This window comes from Hippoglossus stenolepis, chromosome 1 (assembly GCF_022539355.2).
Source record: "Hippoglossus stenolepis isolate QCI-W04-F060 chromosome 1, HSTE1.2, whole genome shotgun sequence".
In the NCBI taxonomy this organism is placed as follows: Eukaryota; Metazoa; Chordata; class Actinopteri; order Pleuronectiformes; family Pleuronectidae; genus Hippoglossus; species Hippoglossus stenolepis.
In genome coordinates, this window is record NC_061483.1 from 21903681 (window position 1) to 21929701 (window position 26021).

Genomic DNA, 26021 nt, shown 5'->3' on the forward strand with positions numbered 1-26021 from the left:
GTGTGTTTAAGGTGGGAATGTTGAGTAATTATGGAATCATAATTGTATCTTCAAAATAGCACCGTTTAGCACAACTCTGATTGAGTAATGATTTATTTCAACAGGCTTCCAAATTTAAACTGTAGTAATAAGAAACAAATTGGGAGGGGCTACTTGGAACTTATGGCAGGTGAACTTGATATCTTTTCTGTTCAACAACAGAATCAACCCCTGACAGACTGAGAGGAGATTCCTAAATATGTTTTTCATATATTACTACTGCAAACAAAGTTCAATGAACAGAATCACATCAGCACACAAACCTGTGATTGGCTGGTAATGGCCAGTGGCTTTTCTTGTGCAACAGCCCTTTTTAATCATCTCATCACAAATGAAAATTAATGATCTTCCACTGATTTCTATCCCACTGCCCACAGTAAAAACATGATAACACTTATTAATCAATCAGGTTGTTTAACTACTGAGGTTGCAATGACTCATGAAATGCAAAAAACAGGAGTATAAAAAGCCTTTTTCTAATCTGCATAAAAGACTAGATATCCATAGAATTATCCACAGAACCTCAAGTTTTATGAATTAAACAAACTTTTTTAAGTTACCTTGAGCATCAGTAGCACATAAAGATGTTTGCTCATCACTTCACACCAGTAATTTCACCATCGGTTAATCTGCTATCCTGCCCTCCCTTTGCCTAATAACCTTCCCTTGTGTAAAGTGATTTGTCTTAAATTTCAGAAAAATTAATTTGATTGAGGGCACTGCTGCAGATTTTGGAGCTACTAAAGCAACATTTAATTGAGGCTTTAAATCACATGCACTTAGTCACTGCAGCTTCCTGAATAAAACGTAAATTTGCAGGAAATGTTACCGCACTTAGCTCTGTAGAGTTGCCATTCGTACCTGGTGTAAATGAGATTGTTATGGAGACTTCTCAAAGTGGACACTGTCCGATCATTACGAAATGTGCAGTGCAAAGAGAACATGGAAATGCTAAATAGTTTTATATGAAATAAATAAGACCAATATCAAGGCCAATTATGCGGGGAATATTATCAGCAGATAAGTGTGTGTGTGTGTGTGTGTGTGTGTGTGTGTGTGTGTGTGTGTGTGTGTGTGTGTGTGTGTGTGTAGTAGGTATCTTGTTTGTTAGACTCACCTAAAGGTTTTGTATAAACACTTAAAAGGTCAGATGTATTTTCAGTCTTTTACTTCGATTAACCTGAAAACACATTTTAACTTGACTTGAGACAGTTTGAGTCCATTTATGAGGAGGCAGACTAAATGTTTTATAGATGCTCTGAAAGAATTTGGCTGGCGGTAAATTAAAAACCTGCTTTGTCAGTCAGAAACAGTAAAAGTTTCTATGAAAGCGAGAGCTTTGAAAGGAGGGAAGCTGTTAGAGCTTGGGCTGTGCCTACAGCCAACAGTCAGGGAGCTGTGCTGTTAACAGGGAAGGTCGTCACTGAGTTGAGGGGAAAAAAACTGTGTTTGCTGAGGAGTGAAAGAGAAAAGAGATGAGGGAGAGAAACAGTGACAGAATGAGACAGAGAGGGAGATGCAAGCCTCTGACTTCACACGATTTAACGTCCTTTCTTTGGCTACAGTGCAGCAGCCCATGCAATGGTCCGTCTCTCTTTTCTGTTTTTATCCAAATAAATTCTGAGCATCCAGTTCTGCCTGACCAACACAATGTCAGAATGAGAGATGCAGCGGCTATTCTGGTAGAATATGGCCTTGCACAGTGGAGCAGCACTGGACCCTCATTAAGGGTTGGCCAGACTTTCCGCGCTCCATGTCCTCCGAGAGCTGCGTACTGGTTCTGGTCACACGTACATGCCCACGGTTCCATTCATACTAAAATGAGGGACCGTGTCAGTCTGGCGTTACATGGATGCGTAACTGATCTCACATTTCATTGTAGTGGGTGGATATATAGTAGTTGGAGCCCGCTTACGTGTACAGTCAGCATGGTCACATATTTTGGGACTTGGGTGAGTGACAACATTTACATAGAGAGGACCACAGCGGCAGAACAGTAGAAGCGAAAACTTGAATGAATTCCCCTTCACATCGCTGAGGTACCCTTGAGCAAAACTTTTAAGCGGCAACTGCATGAGTGGGGCAGAGCATCCAAGTGTGAACGTTGTGTAACTGTGAATTTGGAGGAAGACACTGCCTAAAAAACAACATTTATTATCAGTGTCTCTACCCAAGATACATAAATGTCAAACAACATTTGGTTCAGTCACTCATGATTATGCATTCCAATTGTCCCCAAAGCATTCAGTTATGCAAAAACCTAGTGTTACACAAATGTGTTTAACTATGCCTTTGATTATTATGAAGGCTATAATTATGATAAAGGTTACATTCTAACACAATCAAATATATCTGAGTTATTTTTTCATCTGTAAACAATCACATAATCACCCTGTTTACAGGTGATGATGTCAAATATAAATTTCCGCCTAAAAAAAGATTCTCTAACTGTGCATCTATTTGAATTGAAAGTGTTTTATTTATTGCTTGTGAAATCATCCAGAGCTAAATCCAATAACAGCTTTTCGTAAAACAACACCCTGCAAGCTTAATCAAAACAGCAGGAAAGCAAACAAGAACTAGTAATCAATAGATATGATGGATAAAAGCAAGGAGACTGAAACCCCCACTACCTCTGGTTTCAAAGACAAGAAAACAGACCAACCAGAAACAATCACAATGGAAAAAATTAGATGAAGACTTCAAATTTAAAAGGAAAACCAGAAATACTTGAAGTTTCAAGTTTCTTTACTTAATTCGCAGCCTCCCCCCACCTGAGAGAGAGAACCGATAAATCTTCAGATTTTGTGCTCGGCTGAGGCAATGACTGGGCCAAAGGTCAAACCAGTAAGAGAGATGAAAACTAGAGATTGTCTGGAGGCCCATTAAAAGGAAATTGCTGAGGAGGGACAGAGACGTTCATGTCCTGCCTGGGAGTGTGTGTGCGGGAGGGTGAGATGTACCATCACATGGTAGGTGAAACATCCAGGTGTAAATTTGAGGTATGACATTCAACATTTCCTGCGAAACATTCTTTTCATAGTTCGGTTTGGGAGAGGAAAACAGCTGCCACATGTTTTGTTTTCTCCGCATTTTTCAACATCTCTCATCCCTCGCTGCACATTCTTTGTTCTTTGTCACTGCTGTGCTCATTTAGCCACAGAATGATTGTCTCCTCTGACAAAGCTGTGTGGAGAATGTGGTTGGGCTGAATTCTTATGTTAGCACACAGCTATTGTTGTCTCAGAAAAAACAACAAAATAACAATATGGCCTTCTTGGAAGTCCCTGTGAGGCTGCCTCCACGTGCACACAGTTAAGCAGAATAAACATTTATAAAGCATCTCGCCATTTAATGGCCCATCTGAGGTATGTTTTTAAATCACCCATGGCGGTAATGATTTCTGGGGGCAAAGTTGCTGCTTCTGAAAATGTTTTGACGTCTTTCATGACACACAGACCATTTCTGCTCTGCTGCACCTGTCATGTAAAATAACATTAGGCCTTCGGAGCCTCTTCATTAACTCCCAGCTTAGAAACATCGGGCAAAAATCCCTTTTCATATTAATTAACATTCCTCCAAGATATACAACCTGAAGAAACAGCAACGGTACAAATCCCTCACTGACAGGTGTGAAGGTTAGAGATATAGAGGCAGCTATGTGACACAAAAACAAGAAAACTCAGGAAGCAAAGAGGCGATTGATCTACCTGCCATCATCTTCTGGGCCTCGTACGGCTCCATGTAGCCGTCATTCTCGGTTGTCACTTTCTCCGTGGTGGTCTGTGTGCCACCCGCCTGCTCAGCATCGAAAGGATCCGCATAGTCTTCAAGGATAATGAGCTGCGGGAGATGAATAAAAAGGAAAGGTTAGATGTTAGTAGGGATGAAACAGTTATCTGCTTCACAGTTTATCATGATAAAATTCCTAATGGTAAATTTTATCGTTTCAATCCTTAATTACTGTGGTGTGGTGATTGATACTGTCTCCAAGACACAGCAAGTAATATGCATTTGCTTTTTAAAAACATGGCAGAGGGAGTGGCAGGCAGGGCCGGTGGTGGCTGTAGCAGTAGGAGAACACAAATTTATTTCCTTCTCCTCTTGACTTTAGCTGCTTTCAGACTTTCTGCCCTTAACTCTGAATAATCTCCTGCCATTATCCACAGGGGCTGTATGTGAGAACGCAAATGTCCGAGTGAGGTGCTCCGGACTTTCTCCAGAGTTTCCCTAGTAAATACTGCGGCTGTCAGAATGAGCTCATGTGAGAACACAGCAGGAGATCCTCCGCGGGATTCACCTCAATCAATTGGGCGTGTTGATGACACACGATGGACACAAAACAAAACAAAAAGAATACAAAGGATTGAAGGGATGAGGTAGAGGTGGTAAACAAGTAGAGCCACTGTTGATGTATGTAAAAGACAAACTCCAGAGAAAGTCCGAACCCCATTCTGTAAACAGTCTCCAGAGTTCATGACTGAAGATGGCTTAAATGACATCATTATTTGTATTAGTCTGAAGCTCAGTAAATTGTCTGGTGTTTAGTCAGTCAGACTACTTTGCTAAAGCCTTCCTTCTTCAATGTTAATGTTGCAAATTTGATATGGTGTTATATGGGGCTATATTAGTATATTGTTTGATAATAAAGTGTGAATCAGTATTTTTTTAACATGTTCAGCAAATTTTAACAATACAGCTAAAATATCAACAACTGTTATGATGATTTTGGTCACTATAATCGTGATAAAAAAATGTTCACACCTGTTTCATAGCTGTTGGGAGGAAAAAAGTGAAATAGCAAGGTGGGTAATTCATTTAGCTGCTCTGTTGAACACTACAACATGTGTCAGGAGAGTTGTATGAGCGATGCTGCTGCGGACCAGGGCAGGACCAAGTGATATGCAGCAAGGCAGGTCAGGAGATAAAGAAATACATAAATACCACCCCACCTCTGTGTGCCTCAGTACACCACAATGCCTCAGCTTTTAGCCTTACAGCTCGCTCTCTGCGCCTGCTGGTCGGCCTAATTACATGATAGCCCAGTGACAGGCCTATATTTCAAAAGTAGAGGAAACAAGGACCACGACTTTCTTAACTTTTCTAAAGACAAACAATTTAGCAGATTTATGCCGAGCTGGCAGTGAGCCCCGGCTAATTGCAGTCTTGCTCTTTTGCCGAGCATTTTGTGCAGTGGATGGCAATTAGGTGGATGTCCTGAGACCCAGAAATACAGCCCAAACCTTAAGGGAGCGGAGCAACAGTCCGAGGCTATAGTGCCTTGGGGTGACATTTGTTTCCCTGAAATGTTTGCTTCATCTACCAGGATGCCACTTCAAACATAAAGATCTAAACTCCCGTCGGAGCCATCTGTCCTCTTGGACATTGGATATAATGAGGGGGTGTGAGTAGAGGGGTTCGGCCAGCTGTCAGAAAACACGTCTTCTCCTCTGTTGAGGTTCCTGACAGTCTGATCCTGCCAAAGAGTTTTTAAGATTAAAACCAGGCAAGGAAACGCTAAGGCTTACACCTAAGTGAGCATGTAAACACGTACATGACAGGCATTGGCACTACACCCTATGAGTCATGTGTAACAGGAAGGGATTTAGTCTCATTACAGACAAGCTCATCACTCATCTGGTGGATGGGGCCGGGCAGGCGGGGCCAGACCAGAGGTGTGCCACCTTTCCTGGGAACTACCACTGTCCTTCTTTGCCACAGAGACACACTTCCTTGAGGTAAACTACATATGCAGGCCACCCTTGACAGTCACAGTCTCCACACACACACACACACACACACACACACACACACACACACACACACACACACACACACACACACACACACACACACACACACACACACACACACACACACACACACACACACACACACACACACACACACACACACACACACACACACACACACACACATCTCTCTTAGGGAAGCAAGCAGAATGTATATACCCGTCCAACTCTGGGATTTCTTTTCAGCTGGGAAAGCACCAACATTTTTTCAGATCAAGGTCAAGTGTCATTTAATGGAGTCATAAATTTTAAAGAAAAGTTTTCAAGCGTAACATTCTAAGAAGTTCATGAGGGATACTGTGTAAGCTGCTTAGTGACGGAGAAGTGCTGGCAGGTATATTCCTGCACAGATCATCTGCACTATACAAGGATTAGGCAATAACAGCAAAGGAAGTAAGTGCAGCGGATGTGTTTCTGAGCCGTTACTGTGTGTTAAATCCGTCTTCTTCAATATTCCCTCTCCATCTGTTTTGGGGAAAATAACCAGGACCTTTTTTTTCTGCCACAGCATAATTATGGGTTCCTCAGATGTTTTGCTTCTGTGTACTCAAGCAGGGGGATAAATCCAATCCAAACATTGTTCTAGTTTGTTTTACGTGCCACAAACAAATGTACATATTTCACTCACGAGCTTAATTAAAATTCAGCCATTCTGACAAGCAACATCTTCTCAGCCCCAGAGACCCCAAATTATGCATCGTAGCCACAGTATCATTACCATCTCACACCTTGTTGCATGGAAACGCAGCCATCTGTAATCATAGCGTTATGTGCCAAACCCAGCTCAGGTCCATCACTGCAAACACAGCCCGGACCTAAAAATAAGTAACCTCACTAAAAAAAACATATGAATCACCTAAATGGGAGGGATGAAGGCCAGTGAGTGAGGACCACATACTGCAGCAGAGTGGCTCCAAGTTTGAGACCAAAGAACACACATGTGATATGACATTTGTTAGCTGTTAGCTGCAGAACCTTACATTCTCTTCCGCAGCTTCAGTTGACAGAAATAGTTCATAGCTGCGTTTCAACCAAAGGTCTCTAGAACTTTTAGTCGCAGGAACATTTTTCAAGGAACTAAAAGGTTCCTGCAGACAGCTGTTCCCCTGTGTTTATGTAGCTGTCGAAAGACAATGGGAGATAAGGCAAATTAGCTGGCTGACATTAGAACAACTGATGGATACAACAAGCTGTTCCACTCCCGTCTAGCAGGGTGACGGCATGGCAGAAGAAAATGGTGATGCTATGTAAGTAAATTGCTTTGCAAATTAGATGAGCAATAGTGACGAAAATATAAAAATGCTAGCCTTGATGATAGAAAAATTCCTGGTTCCTGGGGAAAGTTCCTGCAGGCGAAACACAGCTCATATCTTTGTCCATAGTGACGTTTTAGCCGAGCTCACACCTTAAACTTCTCCCACCTTAGCACTTCATACACCTTCATCATTAGCCAGAGGATGTTGGAGCATGTTTTAGGAAATAATGGCGAATGCTTGTGGAGTTACTGTAAGCGTGGAGCCAGTCAAAACTCATGACCTCATCGTTTGCTTTCCTGTTGACATAACGCAGAACAAATATAGGACAGGGTGTGTGATACAAACTCATGATAGCCTCAGATAGAATGATGTCTTGGAATAATGCAATCATGGAAGATTCAAACGCAACACTTTCATCCGCCCACAAGGGAAAAGAAGGCAAAACACTTCACTTGGAAGTGTGTTACTCCAATATAAGTGCTTCAATACCCTTTATACCTTCATAAAGAAAATCTAAATTGGGCTCAAGTAAAGTCTAATACTAGTTATCTGAAAGCAAACAGGAATCAGTCAAAAGGGTATTGGTGGTACTGCCCTTCTAAAATACTTTCCACTTTCAAGCTTCTTAATATCACTTTTAATAATGTTTCTAAAATATTCAGTTTTAAAACAAAGGTCAGATGGAACTACTATGTAATCGACCTACAGTCAATAAAAACATTGCTATAAATATTAAATATAAATATTTAACTCCAAGCTGAGCAGTAAAGCTCTTTTACAGCACCTGACTCATGTTTGTATTCCAGTAAGGAGCGACAGGCAACATTTCCCCCCTCTCAATCAAAAGCAAATTTAAAGCTGATGAATGATGACAACCAGTTTCTAGACTATCATTAAGTAAAAATGAAACAAAAAGAAGTTGGTTGTGGAAGATTGAAGTTTCTCTTTGCTATTTCACTTTCATTTTGAATTATGAGGAAATGTGTGACTAAATAATGTCGCCATGAAGGACAAGAACGTAGATAACTAGGGTTGGTCATTACCAACTCTGTCCAGTGTCACATTCATACCTTTACAAACCAGTAATGTGTGAAACAGTATTCTGATGCCACCCATTAGCAGAAACAATGTCATTAACATCTATGCTTCTCAGGCTTAAAGGGATTTGAACCATTGACTATTTCAGCTACATCCATACCACTACGTTTTTGTATGAAAACATATCAACTCATCTCCGCTAAAACAGAAAAGATCAGAGACACTGCTGCCTCCATTGTAGTTAGTAGAACCCTCCAGGGCTGCCTTTTAGTCTGAACTGGCAGAAACAGAGATGTTTGACAACAATGATGTAGACACTCACAACCACTTGCTTATTGGGTCCTAGACCAACAATTGGTTGATTTGTCAGGCGCGTATCATATGACACCCTTTAAGAAGACAAAACAACAGGCATTGGCCTCAGCTAACAGTGTAAGATGCAACTCGGACAATTACAAGAGTTGCTGACCCTGTAGTCTTTGCTAACAGCTGTTGTGCAGTTAAATTCTGCATTTTACAATCCTACATACATAGAAAGCCTATTTCTGAGCAATCTGCAATTATTCTGCAACTAGCAACCAAATTCTTTCTACTTACACAGGCACATGCATGCTCAGTGTAAATGAGTACACATGCTACTGTATGATATGATATGCAGTATCAGAACTGATACTGAGCCAAAACACTCATGTGGTCAGAGATCATTTAAATTTGAAAACAACATTTCCAAATGAAAAACTGGTGGTATGGATGTAGTCTCAGATTAACCGACTACCTCTATATGGTGCCATCACTCAGCCCCTGCAGCCTATAGTTCATGTTTTGGTGGTGGATGGGGTGGATATTTCCAAATTGTTACAATGTGTCCCTCCAGTCCCACTGCACTTATGAGTACTCGACAGCAGGAGAAGCACGGGGTGGTTTGTGAGGAGTGGGGTGCTAGGGAGCAGTGGCGTCGCCTGGGGACACACCATCTGCCTTGTGGCATGCCAGGGTGTGTCAGGACTGCAGCCAAGCCACACTTGTCAGGAAAGTAAAATGCCACACTTGTCAGGAAAGTAAAATTCCACCCCCCTCAGCATAAGACTGCTGTGCTGAGTGCCTCAATATATCAGGCCTGTGCTAAGCTGTGATGTAAACCTATATGAATCTCACAAAGCCACCTCACAGGCTTAGGGGCCTTGTCCCCGTGGTGGTAGCTGGGTCCTTTACTGGTCTGCAGCACAGAGCGAGAACTCACTCAATTACTCTCATTCCACAGCTCAGATCCCAGGTTGGCCATTCTTACACCTGCCAGAGCTCTGGCAGCTTGCATCAGACTTCTCGAAATGCAATGCGGCTCTCAGGCGACAAAGCTGATTTCAAATCAGTGGGAACAGAGGGGGAACATTAGCAAAGGAGGCAGACTATAGCAGGCACCTGCCACTTTGGCTCATTGTTTGACGGCGCTAGAGCTTCTAGGATTACAATGCGATAGGGCTTCCATTAGAAATGAGAAAATACGGGCTTCAGTTCTCCTTCTGCATTCCTAATGGAGGGAGAATGTGTCTGGACAGCTAATCAAAAGCAAAAGAATAAAACTCTAAGAAAATGCATTGGTAGAAATTTGATGTGGACAGGGATTTTGATGATAGTAATTAGAAAATAGGCTGCTACATTTCTCTCCATCTGCACTTTAGCTACATGTCCAGTGTTTACATTTACAGAAGCCAGTGCAGTGTAACCGCAGGCTGATTATTTCACCGTGTGACAACCAGATAAACACTTTCAGACATATTCATAGATGAAAATACCAAACTAGTCTCTCCCCTGCTGAATGAGTGCAGACAGGAACATGATATTAATGTCACGGCTGGTTCGGGAAGGATCGAATGCGTCAGGGGCTAGTCAAGGTTAAAGCCCCTCCGAGACTGGCAGAAAAGTCAGCAGGCTGTAGAATGACGGAGGAGGGAGAAAAGGAGGACTGGCGTGTGTGATTTATGTCTCACGCCACAAGGGATTTCAACCACTGATAACCTAATACAACTCAGTGCTTAGCGGCTCAATTGCATCAAGGCATTTCAAAAGACTTTTCTTGCTGCTGTTGCGCTTTTGTTCTTCAGTGTAACAAAAAAAGTAAACACGCCGCTGTTGTCAGGAGAGAAAGAAGAGAGAAAGGGAGGGGAGAGGAGGCAAAAAGATGTGGGGATACTGTTTTTTATCTTTCTATAGATGAGAGCTGTCATGCATAAAGTATGACAGTTTAGTCCTCCTGGATGGAAACATTTTCAAATGTTCCCGTGAAAGCAAAGCTCAGCAAGTTGCGGCTCCTAGAGGTGTCTCTGCTGATAGCTCCTCCACCATATCCTCGTCTATAAACACAGGATGAATGCTTTGTGTGCGGCGCAGTCATCTGAAGTTAACTCGGCTGGAGTTTTCCAGAAAGACACCCTGGGAAGAAACGATCCCTCCAGGCAATCTATCAGAGCAGAGATGATCACGGCCTCTCTGTTGACGTAATGCAGTTACTGTCAATAAGATGCATTCGTGTTTCTAAGAAGCGAACGTGCAAATCTAGTTACAATTCATTGAAGCCCCCATGTGCAGACTGAGCCTTACTGGCTTCTATACCTCCAGAAACAGATTAGGCAGATGGAAAACTGGTTTTGCCTGTAAAGGAGAGACAGTGCAAGAGTAAATTTCCAACCCTACAGATTTGACGTTAATGAAACTTTATTGAAATGTTTCCTCAGAAAAACGGTTGCTGCGTGAGCGTTCTGCCTCGCGATGAGCTCGGAGGAGGGATGTGCCCCCTCTAAAGGCCCACTTAGGGAGTCTGCAGGGGAAGCTGATCAAATTATTATATTTGCTGTAGAGATGCTTTTTCACCATCAGTCACAAGCCGCTGCAGTCTATGCCCACGTGAAGAACGCTTCACTTTCTTTTATTTGGTTTGTTCACAGATATATTCATTTGCTTTGCTTTGAATCTAATTGGACAATTATTCAAGAGGGGCAGTTCAGTGTCGGTGAGCGCGCCATATTCATCCATGTGAATAGAAAAAAAAATAAACATGATAAAAACATGCCCAGACCTCTTCACACACTACATAAACTAATATAAATCAATCAAGATATGCGTGCGCTCTAACCTTGTGTGTGTGTGTGTGTGTGTGTGCCCGCATGCACGTCCATCTTGGAATAACAGTAGGTGAATGTGGAAGACGCAGACATGACACTATAGTGGACCAAATTTATTTCAACTCTATTTTTGAATTTTACTTTATTTCAATCCTGCTTCTACAAATGATGATAATAATGTAAAACACAAATGGGAAGAATCATGCATTATTAATGATCATTGATTATTGGGCTCTTTGACTATCAATGAAATCATCATCTATCTTCACAATCCAGAATTCTGTTGTATTTTGAGCATAATTCATCACTAAATTATTATTATTATTTCTTAAACTTCCCAAGGATTGAGATATTGTCAATCTCGTGAGTCATTTCGATAATCCTTTGGGGAATCATCCCCATTTGAACGTCACTGTGCTCTGCCATCAGTTTCACATGTGTTGTCCCTTCGAGACATCTGTGCTGTTTAAAGAGCAGCTTCACTTCTGCCTGTCGACGTATTTACCACACACCCCCACACTTTGAGATACAGACCACATTAAATGTTGGTTCTTTATATCTCAGCGCTCTTTGCCCGTGTGGGGCAGCTTTCGCACGACAGCCATGCCGAAGCCGCTTCTTTTGGTGAAAAGTCATTTAGCCTGTTGTTGATGATGGTTTGCATGGGAACGCTTCCAGATGCAGCAACACTGACACTATGCACCACATTTCAGTGAGATAAAGATCAGCTGCACATGAAGGAAGTGGCAGTAAAACACACCTATATAATCCCCAAGTGTAAGGATGAGTTACATGTAAACACTCACCAATGAGGTGTGTATGATTTGCACACCTTCACACATGGGAAAAGGTTTAGGTCGCAATCAATGCTGACATCCAATCTCTAGTGATCCTTATCAGTGCTCGTTCATATCAGGCAATCTGTAAAATAATGATATTCCTGTGCTACAACTCTATCACAATAAACTTCTTAAATACTTAAAAGAAAACATGGAGACCAGCAAGAAATATGAATTGTATAATCCTGTAATTTTCTATGACGGCAGGTGTCTTTCTTGCTATAAATCTTCATTCAACATCAAATCTGTCTCATACATTAAGTCTTTATATCAGTGCAAACAAACACCTGCTGAAACTGCAGCTGGTGGTAGAATCGATTAAATCGTCCGTCATAGACTCGTGACAGCATCATGTTAACTCAAGAGACCACAGGCAGCTGTCGGATATATATGGTTGACATCACATTTTCGATGTGATTTCTCTTTTGCTACTAGAAGCTGAGCATCATTCTGTCCAGAGACATCTGGACTCATCAACGTCAGATCGGTTGCCTCTCAGTCACTATTCTTCTGCACAGATTCCATCACATAGTTCCTGTAGTAAACTAGAATAGTCATAGTAATCACGTTGTTGCGTTTTTTTCTTATGTTCACATTGAACAAAAGTGTTAATAAAGTCTCAACTCCAATACACATTTATCAGTTTAAAAAATATATATATTATTGTGTAAAATACTATTATTGTGTAAATTATTGTATGTTTATACTGTTAAGTTATTTCATAATCAGTCAGTTAGTGTATTTTTGTATTGAAATGTCTTCTCGCACATTATTTGACGTATTATTATTGTTATTGCTCTGTAAGATCTTGAGTCCTACTGTTTTTTTAACTTAATGGGATAAAGTCATGCTCTGATATCACCTCTGTACCATCAGTTTGAGGCTATAGGTAGATGTGTAAATTATAGTTTCACTGAGGTACCTCAAAGAAACTGCTTGGGAAAAACTATACATGCTGCTCAGCTATTCCTTTTTATACTTAAATAAATCATCTACTGGGTAATTCTCTTGCTGCTTTAAGCCTTAAAATGTGTAACCTCACGTTTCAATAAATTCTTTCTCTGGCTGCCCTCGTCTCCTGATGAATGAATGCATCATTCTCGAGCACCCAAGGCAGTGAAGCACGAAAAAAGCACCCTGACTTGTCCCGGAGGACCTCCTTCATTGAAACACACTCCAAACAGCCACTTAAGACCTCCAGCGGAGAAGAGAGTGGAGCCTGTGGGTTGCACCCTACCAAGGTGCTCTTAATGTGTGACAGATATTCAAGATTAAGCACTTGGCAACACGCTTGACGAAATCCAATTTCCTTCCCCTGCCCCCGTCCCAGTGTGACAGAGTTATTGGCAGTTTTCTGCTACATACAGTTAGTGGTGCAGCACGAGACATGAGAACAATTCAGGTGCTATACAGTGGAATGTTGGGATATTATGATATACGATAATCCGTGCCCGTGAGAATGGGCAATTTTTGTCCTCAACAGTTTGGAAAAATGATTCAATTTTTGTATTTGACAATCGTATCAATAAGTTGACTGTCTACCAAACCTACAGATACATGCAGTTCACTCCCCATGTTTCTCCTACAATGCCCAGGCAAACACACTATTGTTTATTATGGCTTCTATAAGATAAAAACTGACATAATTAGGAAAGTAGGGCTTCAAGAAACAACACGATGAGATCCACTGGGATGAAGGCTTTGATTTTCGGGGCAGTGATTTATGGAGCAGGGAGAAAAAACAAGCCGCAGTTTGGCTGTAAACAAAGCCAGAGTTTTGATGTGAGCGTGTCCTCATTGAGGCTGGAAGCTCTGTGGCCTCAGATAGCCTCCGTGTGGTGACGACACACTGTGGTCCCTGCGTATCGCCTGAAATGACAATAGGGCGAGCGCGCAGGGTGGAGTCCCGTCGCACTGCCATTGCTACGTGGCTTCCCACCTCTCTGAGCAGAACAACAACATGTGAGAGAGGCTATATTCAGCGGGATGACGGACAATCACCGGTCTGCTGCCACAAAAGAGCCCTCAGCCGCCATGTGCCGTCACCATTTGTCCCTATTTCTGACATCTAGATTGCCTAATCCAAACAGCTGAGAACATTAACCCTGGTTATATTTTAGCAAGCAGCAGCCAGGACACCCAGCCCACACAGCAGGGCAAGCACAGACTTGTCAAGTTAAAAAGGGAATGTCACCAAGTTGTAAACACTTCCTGTCAGGAAGGGAGCACTTCCTTAATCCTGGAGCAACCAAGCCATTCCTTATTTTCCGACTGCAGACACTGGCTTCTTCTTTTACTTCTCTCTCTAGGCACCCATTACAATAACAACTGATTTTTAACTTCAGTTACAAAAGAGTAAAGTGTAAAACAGATCTGAGCAACATTACAACAGGTTCATAGTTATTTAGTGGATCCATTTCTCATTCACAAAATGCATGGAATGATAGTCTGGAATCCCACTGGAGGAATGCTCATCTTCCAGGTGGGCACTCGGATCACAGCTCTGTTAGTGTGGTGGAAGTCTGGCTACTCTCTGTGACCTCTACTATATTTTTCAATGCAAAATTAAGTATTTGGTTATAGTATTTTACAAGTAACAGTTTAAAGATTTCTAAATTGGTAGATTTAAAAACATCTCTGAGGGAGGGAACAGTTTGTGTCAATTGAGTGAATGAAAGCAACATCCATACATTCTACTATATTTTCGTTTGAAAACTCCACACGAGTCTTTTGGCTCTGTATCAGTTATAATCCCTGTCCATACTAACACACCTGAAAACGCAGATCACGTGACAACTCACGTAACTACTCGTAATAGCTCATCTCCTACATATGTAAACAGTTGTGCCATTGTAAAATGCAGAATTTAGCTGCACAACAACTGTTAGCAAAGACAGCAGGTCAGCAAAGCTTGTAATGTATCATCCATGTTGTGTTCTACACTGGTAGCTGAGGCTAATGAGTTGTTTTCCCCTGGATGGGGGTCATGTGATAGGAGCCTGACGAATCAGCGAAGGCTACGCTGTGATCAAACAGACGCAATTAGCAAGCGTTTGTGAGTGTCTACGCCATTGTTTCCAAACTTCTCAGTTTCTGCCCGTCCAGATTAAAACACAGCCCCGCAGTTTTCAAACAAAAAACAGGACCAGCAGCATTTCTAAGTTTTAGCGGCTCTAAAACTCGGAGCAGTGTGGACGCCATGCAAATCTGTATCTTGGAAAAACTGAGCTTTGTGCCTCAGATACCATCTTCCAAGCCTTACGGCCTGAATTTGTTTCCTTTTCAATCTGTGTGTGACAATCTGCAATGCCCACCCGGACCCCCCACCCCACCCTCATTCTAGACTCAGCAACACACACACACACACACACACACACACACACACACACACACACAGTAATTTAACAAAACAGAGCCATGTGTCTACAACTCCCCAGTGGCCAGAGCTGCAGCACTCGTCTGCAGGCTAATTGTAACCTGGTGGAATCATGTGACTGATGTTCCGGTGCACGGCTAGAAAAAGCAAGCACCGAACACAACAGACTCCATCGGGACCCTTTAAACTGGAGAGAAGGTTCCCAGATGGAGGAGAGGAGGAAAATAAGCAAACAATGGCCAAAGGACATCGTTTTGAAGACCAGTAACTTTCAGGCACATGTGGTGGGATGGTTGTATTTAAAAACCAAACCATGATGACTAGTGATTCCACTCAGTGAGGCTGTACTGCAGTGCTGTGATGTAAATGTAACACGATTTGTACTTTCACCAGAATGATATCTTGATGAAAAGCCAAACCTCTCGGTGCTCAATTGAATAAGCATTACATTATGGCTTCCAGTCCAGCATATCCACCGGATGACTTCATCCTGTTTCATGGAGAGGCGGGGCCTAAACGTGCACACACTAGAAGGCTGTGCACCACAGAGCTCCTTCCTCCCTTTCAAAGTGCCCTTCCAGGATTCCTGTTCAGGTCACAGGAATGCACTGCGGCGCTCCTTTTTCTCAATGACAGTGAGACAAACAGTGAGTATAAAAAAGGTCTGACATGAAAAGAAACAAGTTATTGTTGTCTTAGCGGTGGGTCATTAACACCGAATATCTTCGAATGACTTTGAGGAAAATGCTTTAGGTGTTTAAAATAGCTCAGGAAATGCACAACATTCTTTGACACCTCAGTGAACAGTGGGTCAAACTGAAGGCACAAATCGTGGCGCTTTTTGACAACAATATCACCGTCTACACTTTATTGTTGTGTGTGAGAGCAGCTGCAGCAACGCACTGTCTTAGTGACTTACACAATTCATCACAATCATTGAAACAATTATGTGCTTGCTTAAGATGTGAGTCACAATCTGCCCACCGCTGATGGTAAGAAATTTGTCACTGCGGAGCAGGATTAAGAAAAACAGCTGCACAATGCAAGACACGCACAATGCAGCTTTCACACATTATTTCAACCTGGGTATGACATTGTCACAGTGGAGAGAAATTACCTTAAAACAGTACAGCTATGTATTATTCCCATTGTGTAATTATTCTGCAGGGATTATTCAAATTCAGAGGTTTTCAAAATTATCTTTCATTTGAGAAAGAAAATATCACATAATGTTCGACACAATGACTTTAACTCAGCCAAAGAGCTCAAACGAACAGGTTTGTGGAAGTGTACAGCAACAAAGGACACATCCTGCACCAATCTGACAGTTTAATCCACACGGGCCCGCTATCAACCTCACCAGCCTCTGCCTGATACAGAGGGGAGAAAAAGAGCTGCACTTAAAATGGGTGATATAACAAAACATGATGGCTTCTGATGTTTTCATTCATTTTCTGGTTCCCTGAAGAAAAACCAATCTTGCAGACCCTGGTGATATTGACGGTATTGCTTGACATTTCTTCTGTCGCTGGCAAAGATGAGAGCATGAAAGGGCCGCTGGGATGCATTCATAAGACTGCGCCCACGTCAGGAGTGTCGGGGTGAAAGGCCAGGCGCAGATATTCAGCGTTGTGGGGGAGATGAAGCTGAGCCGAGTTCAGCCGTGCTCTGCAATCTGACGGCCAATCAAACAAGTCTCATCTAACCGTGCTGGAAGACTGTAGCTTAGAAGGTGTCTACTGAGAAGAGGGTCCGTCAAATACAACAGTTCCCCATCTCAAGTTCAACCTGATAATTAATAACAGCAGATTAACAGAGACAAAATGAAGGAACGGCTATTAACAGCCTGTATTGCATTATCACTGCTTTTACATGGACTTGTATTCTTTGAATCTGACATATGTTTTTACTATTAAATCGTAAATTGCCTGAATTTATATCATGATATTCAAAAACAGTATAAAAAACAGTATGAAAAACAGTATGAAAAACAGTAAAGGATTCAGCAGATATTTTCTAAACCCTGGCTGCTTCTGACAAATGTTGACAAGCTTAAATGGATCATATCACCAGTTACATTAACTCAATAGCTATAGTTAGACTGAAACATTTTCAAAAATGTGAAACAAATCATCAATTGCCATTGACTGTAGGTCTTGGTACTGAGCTTTGATACTTTTACGGCACCAAGCAAACTGTGGAGCATCTATCGAGAATTAGAAAATGCATCATTCAGTATGAGTATTTTGATCCCATGCAGGTTCTATGCTAATGTTGTGTATTGCAACATATGTAAAACATACAGTGGTCTGCATGTGTGGAAAAGTTACATTTTATTACCAAGTGTCATCTTATTTGAAATTGGAAAGACCGTTTTTTATCTATATTTTCTAACCCAGCCATATTGGTTTTGATCCCGGACAAAAGGCACTTTCAACATATTCAACAGGGCAAACAAAACATATCAAGATAAAAAAAAAGGATTATTTTCAAAAGAGAAAATCTTAATAACTTAACTTCAAGGTCAAATGCACCACTGCACTCCACTTTTCTTAGAGAAGACACAGAATATACCAGACAGACTCAGGAGAGCAAATATATCCAGTTCTTTTGTGTAGGATGGTGATAAAAATCAAAATGACAGAAAATCTATTCAAGCAGAAAAGGGCAGGGTATATTTTGATATATTTTTCTTGAGACAAGGAATGCAGGAAAATTGGATTTTGCTTCTAGGAATCTGTTGATGAGTCATGAGCTAAAAACAGTACAGGACTTCGCCTCGCCAAAATCCGATGAATTCTTCTTTGACCTAAGGACCTAACTTTCCAGCTAAATTTCCCTGAAATGTCAAATAAACACACACACTATCCAAAACACAACCTTCTTAGCAGAGACAACAATGGTTTCCCACTTTCAGCACAATCAATTGAATTGCTGAACCGGGTTTGGCAAAAAAGGTGCATGGGAGGGATGTAGGAAAATAAGCACAGAGGAAATCTGTCAATCCAGATGCCTCTTGTTGGCTACACAGCAACTGTCTGATGCAACTGCATGCTTCTATACATAGATATGCACACTGGCTCACAGGATCAGTGAGTCAAAAGGACTCTGAGCCCTAAAGGGAGTCAAAGTTAAGATTGCAACAGCAGCCTCCCCCAGGTGCACACACAGATACTGATGATGACGGGCTGCACTTCACAAGGATGCCGCAGCCTGTCAGATCCGCACTACTGCTCTTGTTTACGCATTTCCAAGTGGAGTCCGCCGTCACTTTCGGGTGTCCTTGAGAGAAGGTAGGTTATTGCTGAGTAGAGCGATGAGCTGGGAGATGAAGCCTTTAATTAGCTCCCAGGCAGGATGATAATTGATCACCTCGCTCGGCTTACTCTACCATGAAGGTCTCAGCATCATTAAAAACAAAACACATCACAATGACTTCAAACCTGAAAACTACAAGTAACAATGTGCATAGAAATAAAGCTCCATGTGATGCGGGCAACTCCAAACAGAGATGAAAATCCTCTAATTAAATTAAACCTCTCAAGCAATGAGTGACAAAACAACAATGGAATGGAGCAGCGAGAGGACATTTAAAAAAAAAAAGTAGGCAAAACATTACAATTTGCAGAACACATCAAGATTATATCATTGTATAAATAAACTTCTTTATCTTTGTTGTATTCCCTGTGGGAGCTTGGTGAATTGAAATAGACTTGGTGAAATTCACTTGATGCTGCTATTGGCATTTCAGGCATTAGCTGAGCACTGATATAATTAGCATTCATGAGTCAAGTAATTAAAACATCGATGTAACCAAGCACTGCTGTTGAGACACTTGACTCTCTCATTCTCCAGCAGGCAGTATTTAGTCCGTGCGAGTACAACAAGTAGAAAACACTGGAGAGCTACACTTTCACTGCTTTAAGACTGAACTTCTGACACTTTTCTGAAATTGGAGAGGATTGTGAGATTGCAAATTTCCGAGTCAGTTGCTTCCGACATTTTCCTGAACCTGCCGGTCCACTATTAAAATGTCATGTGAGAATACAGCAGAAATTCACTACGAGTAAGGGGGTGATGACGTTACTAACAAACTAACTAAAAAAATAATAATGCAAATATCTCAGGATTTAAAATAGCGGCCTTAGTCAGAGTAGATGCCCAGTGAAGATGTCAACTAGGACAAAGAACAAGATTCTAGAGATTTTGATGATAGCGGCCAGTGTTTTGTGCTGTAAACAAAAAGACATGATTTCCTCAGTGAAAAATACACGTCATGTCCTACGTCCTGCATGTTCTACCCAGGTATCGCCCCTCACTAGAATGTTCCCGACATATTCCTGACGTTGTGAACACATCTGACCCGCACATCGTCCTGCTGTGGTTTTCATATGTGAGAGGGAAAACTACCGAAGTGTGCCGACCCATTTCTGGAGTTCATAACTGAAAATGGTTATATATCCGTGATTACATAAACTTTTAATTATAAATCAATGCCCAGGAAATATAACAGTTCCAGTCAGAGTTGGCAGAATACCAAACATTTTGATTTTTAAATTATACCTGCCCAATGTTGATAGAGAAATACCAAAACCTTGAAGCATCGGTAAATTGGATGTAATAATAGATGACAGAACACTGAAGAGAGGAACACTGTCATTTTAAAATCTAATCTGAATAAATTGAAAACTCCTAACTGCATTTGAGCGCAGACCTTCCCTAAGAAGATGTATTGAGTCATTTTTGTTCAGTCTACTTTGGTGCGTTACAATCGTGTGCAGGCTGATAATCCTGAGTTTGAGGTCCATCATCATGCCAGACTTACAGTTAATGTCATTTATTAATTTTTTTTTCATTTCAATTAAACTGTTACTTGTATGCTATCAAATGTTTTCTTGTTTATTGCCTCAGCCGAGGAGACTATGTTTTCACCCCCGTCCGTTTGTTTGTTGTATGTTTGTTGGATGGTAATCACGATTATGCAAAACCTACCGAATGGATTTCCACGGAACTTGGAAGGTTTGAGCATGGGCCAAGAAAGAATCCTTTAACAAATTAGCCTAAGTTCAACATAAATAATTGGATTGTTGCAAATAATTCGATCAAGGTCAAAGTGATATTACAGCTTCTACATGGTGTACAGTAATATGACGTTGCCTATACTTGAGTTTATGTGACTTCATTGTATATTTCAAACCTGATATGAATAGAACCTTTAATGAGACTTATTACATCTCCTTGAGGTCTGGTCTCTACTGAGAGCCTTTTCTTCAAACAGAAATAAATAGTGAAAGAATAAGTGCCATCACTAACATTGATTGGCTTTATGATTGATGTTGGTATGAATGCTTAATTTTTAAGCAGCTTAGGGTTTGAATGTTGTGTTTGCATTGTGAGATGTTTGCCACATTGGCTAAGAGAGTAAAAGAGATAAAGCCAAATTAAACACTCATCATTACCGCATCAGACTCTTGATGTAACGTCCGTTGCCAGATTTTGTCTGGATGCCTTGGTCTGAGCTTTCAAACATCTTTCGCAGACCTGCTCAGTGGTGTCCATGGCCGCGCTCTGACTGTCGACTATGTAAGCAAATGATGACATATTACATACTTGACTAGGGTTGCAAAGGGGCGGAAAATTTCCGGTAAATTTCCGGAAACTTTCCGGAAACTTTCCATGGGAAGTTAAGCTCGGGAATTTTGGGAATTAAATGCTGAGCAATAAAAACGTCATTCAAAACTCTATTTTAAAGATGTATGGAATGCAGCACACGCTGCACGTTGAATTTCAACCCTGCACTGTGCATTTCTCCATCACATGCACAGATAATTCCCAGTATCCTGCACACTACAGCAGGGCTATTGAGGCCACACTACTGCATTAGCCCAAGGACTAGTCAGGGAAGTTTTGATGATATTACTGGGGAAAATATATTGGCATGCTGATTGAGGATTGTTCATCTAGCCTATTTCTATTCATTTATCCATCAATTGTAAAATATTTTTAAATCATGAACCAATTGTTTAGCTAACTATTTATATCTCTGGCATTGCATTATTGTTTTTTACAAGCTTTTTTCTCATCTTATTCTACAGAACAATGCTACGTGCACTATCTCATGTGTGGAGACATTTCACCCCAGCCAATGTAGAAGGAAAGGCTATGTACATTTGCAAATACTGTGCAAAGACCTATGTTAAGAATGCCACAAAGATGCAGAAGCATATAGTCAAGTGCCCAAAGTTTCCTCAGGGCTCAAATCAGCTTATGACAAAACAAAATGTTTATATTTATATCTGTATATGACAAGGTAAATACAGTTAGTATAAATTACCCACAAAATTTCCAGTTTATTCCCGTTAATTCCTGTTAATTCCCGTATATTCCCGTATATTCCAGTTAATTCCCATGGAAAGTTTCCAACTTTGAATATTCCCGGAATTTTGCAACCCTATACTTGACTGTTGCTTTGTTGACAGGCCATGCATGGTCAACATGAGCACTTGTATTAGCAGCCATGCCTCTTGTCTTGTTGTCACCATTTAAGCTAAAAATGGTAGGCGGGCCCACTATGGCTGCAGGGAGTGGACGCAGAGTGCTGAACACACAAACGAACACAAACACACACATGTAACTCATAGGAAACACAGCTCTTATTAAAACGCCAACATTCTTTCAGACAATGACAACATGGGCTATTGTACCGTTTTGACAGCAGGGTGTTGCGATACCTATGATATCTATATACAGTGCAACACTAGTTCCAACATGAAGCATCCCTAAATAAGAACACATACTGTCCTCACACACTATACCTTTCAACACCAGCCTGAGGGGGAGAGTGTATTCAAAAAAGCCTGCAAACAGAGCGTCCTCCTACAGAGACTGTTGAAACAAGTGTCTATATAATTGGACAATCCTACATGAGGATACAGCAAAGGAAATCCTCACCTGGAGTCCCTCTAACACGGATTTACAAAGACTTATCATGGCCAGCCCCAGTCAGAAAAGAAAATCCTCAGCTCCAGGTTGAACTGTAATCCTCACAAAAGTTTCAACATAAAGCCTTGAAACACTGCAGCAACAGTGAGGCTACTGAGGAGCATGGTGACTCCCTGCAAAGGTTTATTCATCCACCATTTGAAAAAATATATAAATAAGAAGATATACTTGTGTGCATTCATAACCCCTTGACTAAATAAATGTGACATACTCTAAACTTCCATTTACTCCTTAGAGATTCCGGTGACAGTAAATTAAAGAACTCAACTCAGCAGCTCGATGTAGAAAAACCAGAACAGTCTTACAAAGTCAGGTCAAAACTTTGTGGTCACTATAATTATCATTCCGGATCATACAGAACTGTCAACGTCTGTTAAAGCTCTTTATTTATACAAAATAGATAGAAACACATTCTTAAAGGTGGCAAAACAAGGTCAGACACCTCTAGTTTATAGACACTACCGGGGGTGGTGTGAATGGGAGGGACAGGACAACAGGTACAAAAAACACCAGTATTTTCTATTTTTCCCATAACACCTCAACTTTTCTACCACACCTTCTTTAATTTAGCCTTCGGCACCTGACAAAAGCCCTTTAACCTGTTGGACATATTGCTGTAGCCCACCGGTTGTCAATAATGATCTTGCTCGTCTCTAACCCCATTCAGAGTGCAGGATATAAGGTATTCAAACCATTCAATATAATCATCTGCCTTTCTGTTAAAGCCACGTGGAGAAACAGGAAGGAGCAGAGGACACTGTACACCTGACTGAGGGCGAACCAAACAAGCATCAATTAACAAGAGACGACTATATAATCTGTTTAATCAGCTTGAACAGCTGCAGTGGCCGGGTGCCATTTGTAAATTCTGGTTTCCTGTTGGGTTTGCTGATAAAAGATAATGATATATATGAATACTTAACTTGCTAAACTAGCTGGAAGCAGAGGCTAACGGTTTGCAAAACAAACATCCGCACAGCAGACAGCTTTATGAGCTTTACCCTGCGCCCTCATCTCCATGTTGAGGGCATGTGTGGGAAAAAATATACATGACAGTAACAGTTGTGTTTTGTGTGATCAAAACGAAAGAAAAAGTGGGGCGAAAGAAAAAAAAAAGTCTTCCTTCACACAACACTCTTGTGACAGGTTGCAGACACTGTGGCATATGCATCACAATGTTGAGCTAAAACCAACTGTGAGCTCGCCACAGGACACAGGTCAGGTGTGAAAGCAAACAGGATGAGGAGGAGGTGGAAGTAACAGGAAGGTGAAATCAAGATGACCGCAAAAATTTTGGAGCACGGTCGTGATTGAAGGCGTGATCCGAGGAGGAAACAGTGGCGCACAGTGTGGGTTTCTTCCTCCTCCGTGCATGAGCTATGCAGACAGACACTGACACATTCCTCGGCAGGATCACACTCATCATACAGTATGTCCTTAACCCCGCTGACACCGATGCGTCTCAGGTTTCTCCAAATGAACCTGCTGTGTGAATTCCTGAGGAGCCTGACGTGACAGCGTGCTCTGAGGCACAACCTGCATGCACTCTGCCTGTGTGTCTCCACACTCACTTTGTGCTGATGTGTGTACAACCGGCTCCATGCAGGGGCCCACCATTTGGGGCGTTAAATAAAAAAAAATTTAAAAAAGCAAAAAGGCACAAGATTTGAGCTGTTAGAGTCAGAGAAGCGTGCAGAGCGAGGCTCAAATTAGAGCCGTACATCCATAAACTCATCACAAGTAATTTCCCCCTCAGGGCAGCAAGCATCACTGCAAAAGGAGAACATTCCCTAAATTGATCCGTCTAGTTAAATAAGATTAGATTAAAGTTAAATTACAGACACTGTGGGTAAGTGTGGCTCACGCTGTTGCTTCTGCAGAGACGCACACTCACTTCTCACCCAGTGGGGCACTGTTTAACTGCCATACCCGGTAAAGTGGAACACAGTTTTTTTGTTAGCATTGAAAAGGTAGATCTGCTGAGATACTCTGCTCCACCAAGATGTGTGTCAGCAACAGGACTGTTCCCTCACTCCCTGCAGCACTGATCACTCGATCTGACAGAGGTGGATGTCGCAACCGGTGTGGACAGCAGCCGCTGCTGTGCTGTGACAACAAGTTCTGCCGGTTGGAACGATTCACTTCTTTTACACGAGCTTCCGACACACACTCCATGTTTTTCTTTTGAGACGATGAAATTGAGGCAGAAGCCCTAAAGAGAAACCACAGTATTTCTGTTTTCTAGCCGGAGAAACATGGAGACCTGTATGTTTCTAACCCAGTTAGGAAATGTTGAGTGGGATTGGAGAGTAACCTCAGGTTATCAGAGAACTTAGTCACTGGGGAAGTTAGCTAGCAAGTTGTATGATTGACTCATAGAAAGAATATTTGACTAATGAGTATTCATCTCTCAAAACGTACTTACAACAAATAGCTTTTAATTGATTGTATATATTCTTTCTTATGTTACTTTTAAACGATGTTGTTTTATTTCATCTGCTGTCTTTGAGTTTAGATTTTGTATTTGATCATATGTTGCCTTTGTAATATTGTATTATTTTTGCTTGCTGTCTTTGATGTTTTGTTTTGAAATGTTCGGTATAAATAAAGTTATTTTTTATTATAATGGATGTTTAGGGACAAACTTCACTCACCTTCTCCTTGTTGTCGTGCTCCACCGGAGGTGAAGTGGGAGATTTAACGCTCCCGACAGCGACAGCCTGTGTGACGGTGACACCGCCGCCCGGAGCCGGGCTGCTCTTTTCGATTGTTTCCACCTTGATAAGTCGGTGCTTGGGCGACACGTACTTGGTGTCCGGCGACCCCACCGCGTTCAAGCCCGGCCCGAACGAAATGTTTCCGCCGGGAGTGTACGGGTCCTCGAAGTCCAGCTCCTTCTGAAGTTTGTAAGCAGCGAGTATGTCCGGCTGAGCGGGACTCGGGAAGGTGGCGTTGGAGCTCGCCTGCTGGAAGCCAGGCGCACCGGGCACACCGGTGTGACAGTGCCTGTAGTCCGGCTTCGGAGGCGCCGGAGGGGGTGCTTTGGTAGTTTTGAATCCTAGGTGCTCCTTGAACCACTTGGCCATGCTGCCAGTGCATCGCTCACAAGTCAATGAATGTAGTTTAGTTCCACCTTTCCTGCCGGCGGAGCCCGAGTCTGTTTGTCCGGGGGGGGAAAGTAGGATCCCCGGGTCACCGGCGGCCAGGGCTCCGGGTTAGGTGCGGGAGCGTGTCGCCCGGTTCGTGCGGCTGGAGAGGAGAGGGAGGAAAAGTGCGGCAGCCGGAGAGAGGGAGACCACGGGCAACTGTGTCACTCACTCACACACACACACACACACTCTCACACACACTCAGTGAGACACACACACACGCTGCACTGACTGTGGCTGTTCTCTCCACGTCAGGTCTGCACACTACGAACATGGGAGCGCTTGTGCAAGAGGAACACGCCCCCGCACACAACCTGCCCTCCCCACCTGAGAACACTCACTGCCCCCTACCGGCCGTGCGGAACTCCGCTGAAAATACACCAGTCACCG

The 26021-nt window shown here is 42.1% G+C and overlaps 1 protein-coding gene across 5 annotated transcripts in view; it reads right to left on the bottom strand.

Annotated features, from left to right (window-relative positions):
- Positions 1 to 25910, bottom strand: part of LOC118105747 (SH2 domain-containing adapter protein F) — a 105508-nt gene extending 79598 nt beyond the window's left edge. For all 5 annotated transcript variants that reach the window (XM_035153583.2, XM_035153567.2, XM_035153558.2 and 2 more), the window contains exons 1-2: positions 25137 to 25910; positions 3750 to 3882 (exon numbers count right to left, since the gene is read on the bottom strand). In XM_035153583.2, coding sequence (XP_035009474.1) covers positions 3750 to 3882; positions 25137 to 25568 — 565 coding nt within the window. In that variant the 5' untranslated portion in view covers positions 25569 to 25910. The remainder of the gene's footprint in view (positions 1 to 3749; positions 3883 to 25136) is intronic.
- Between the last annotated feature and the right edge of the window lie 111 nt (positions 25911 to 26021).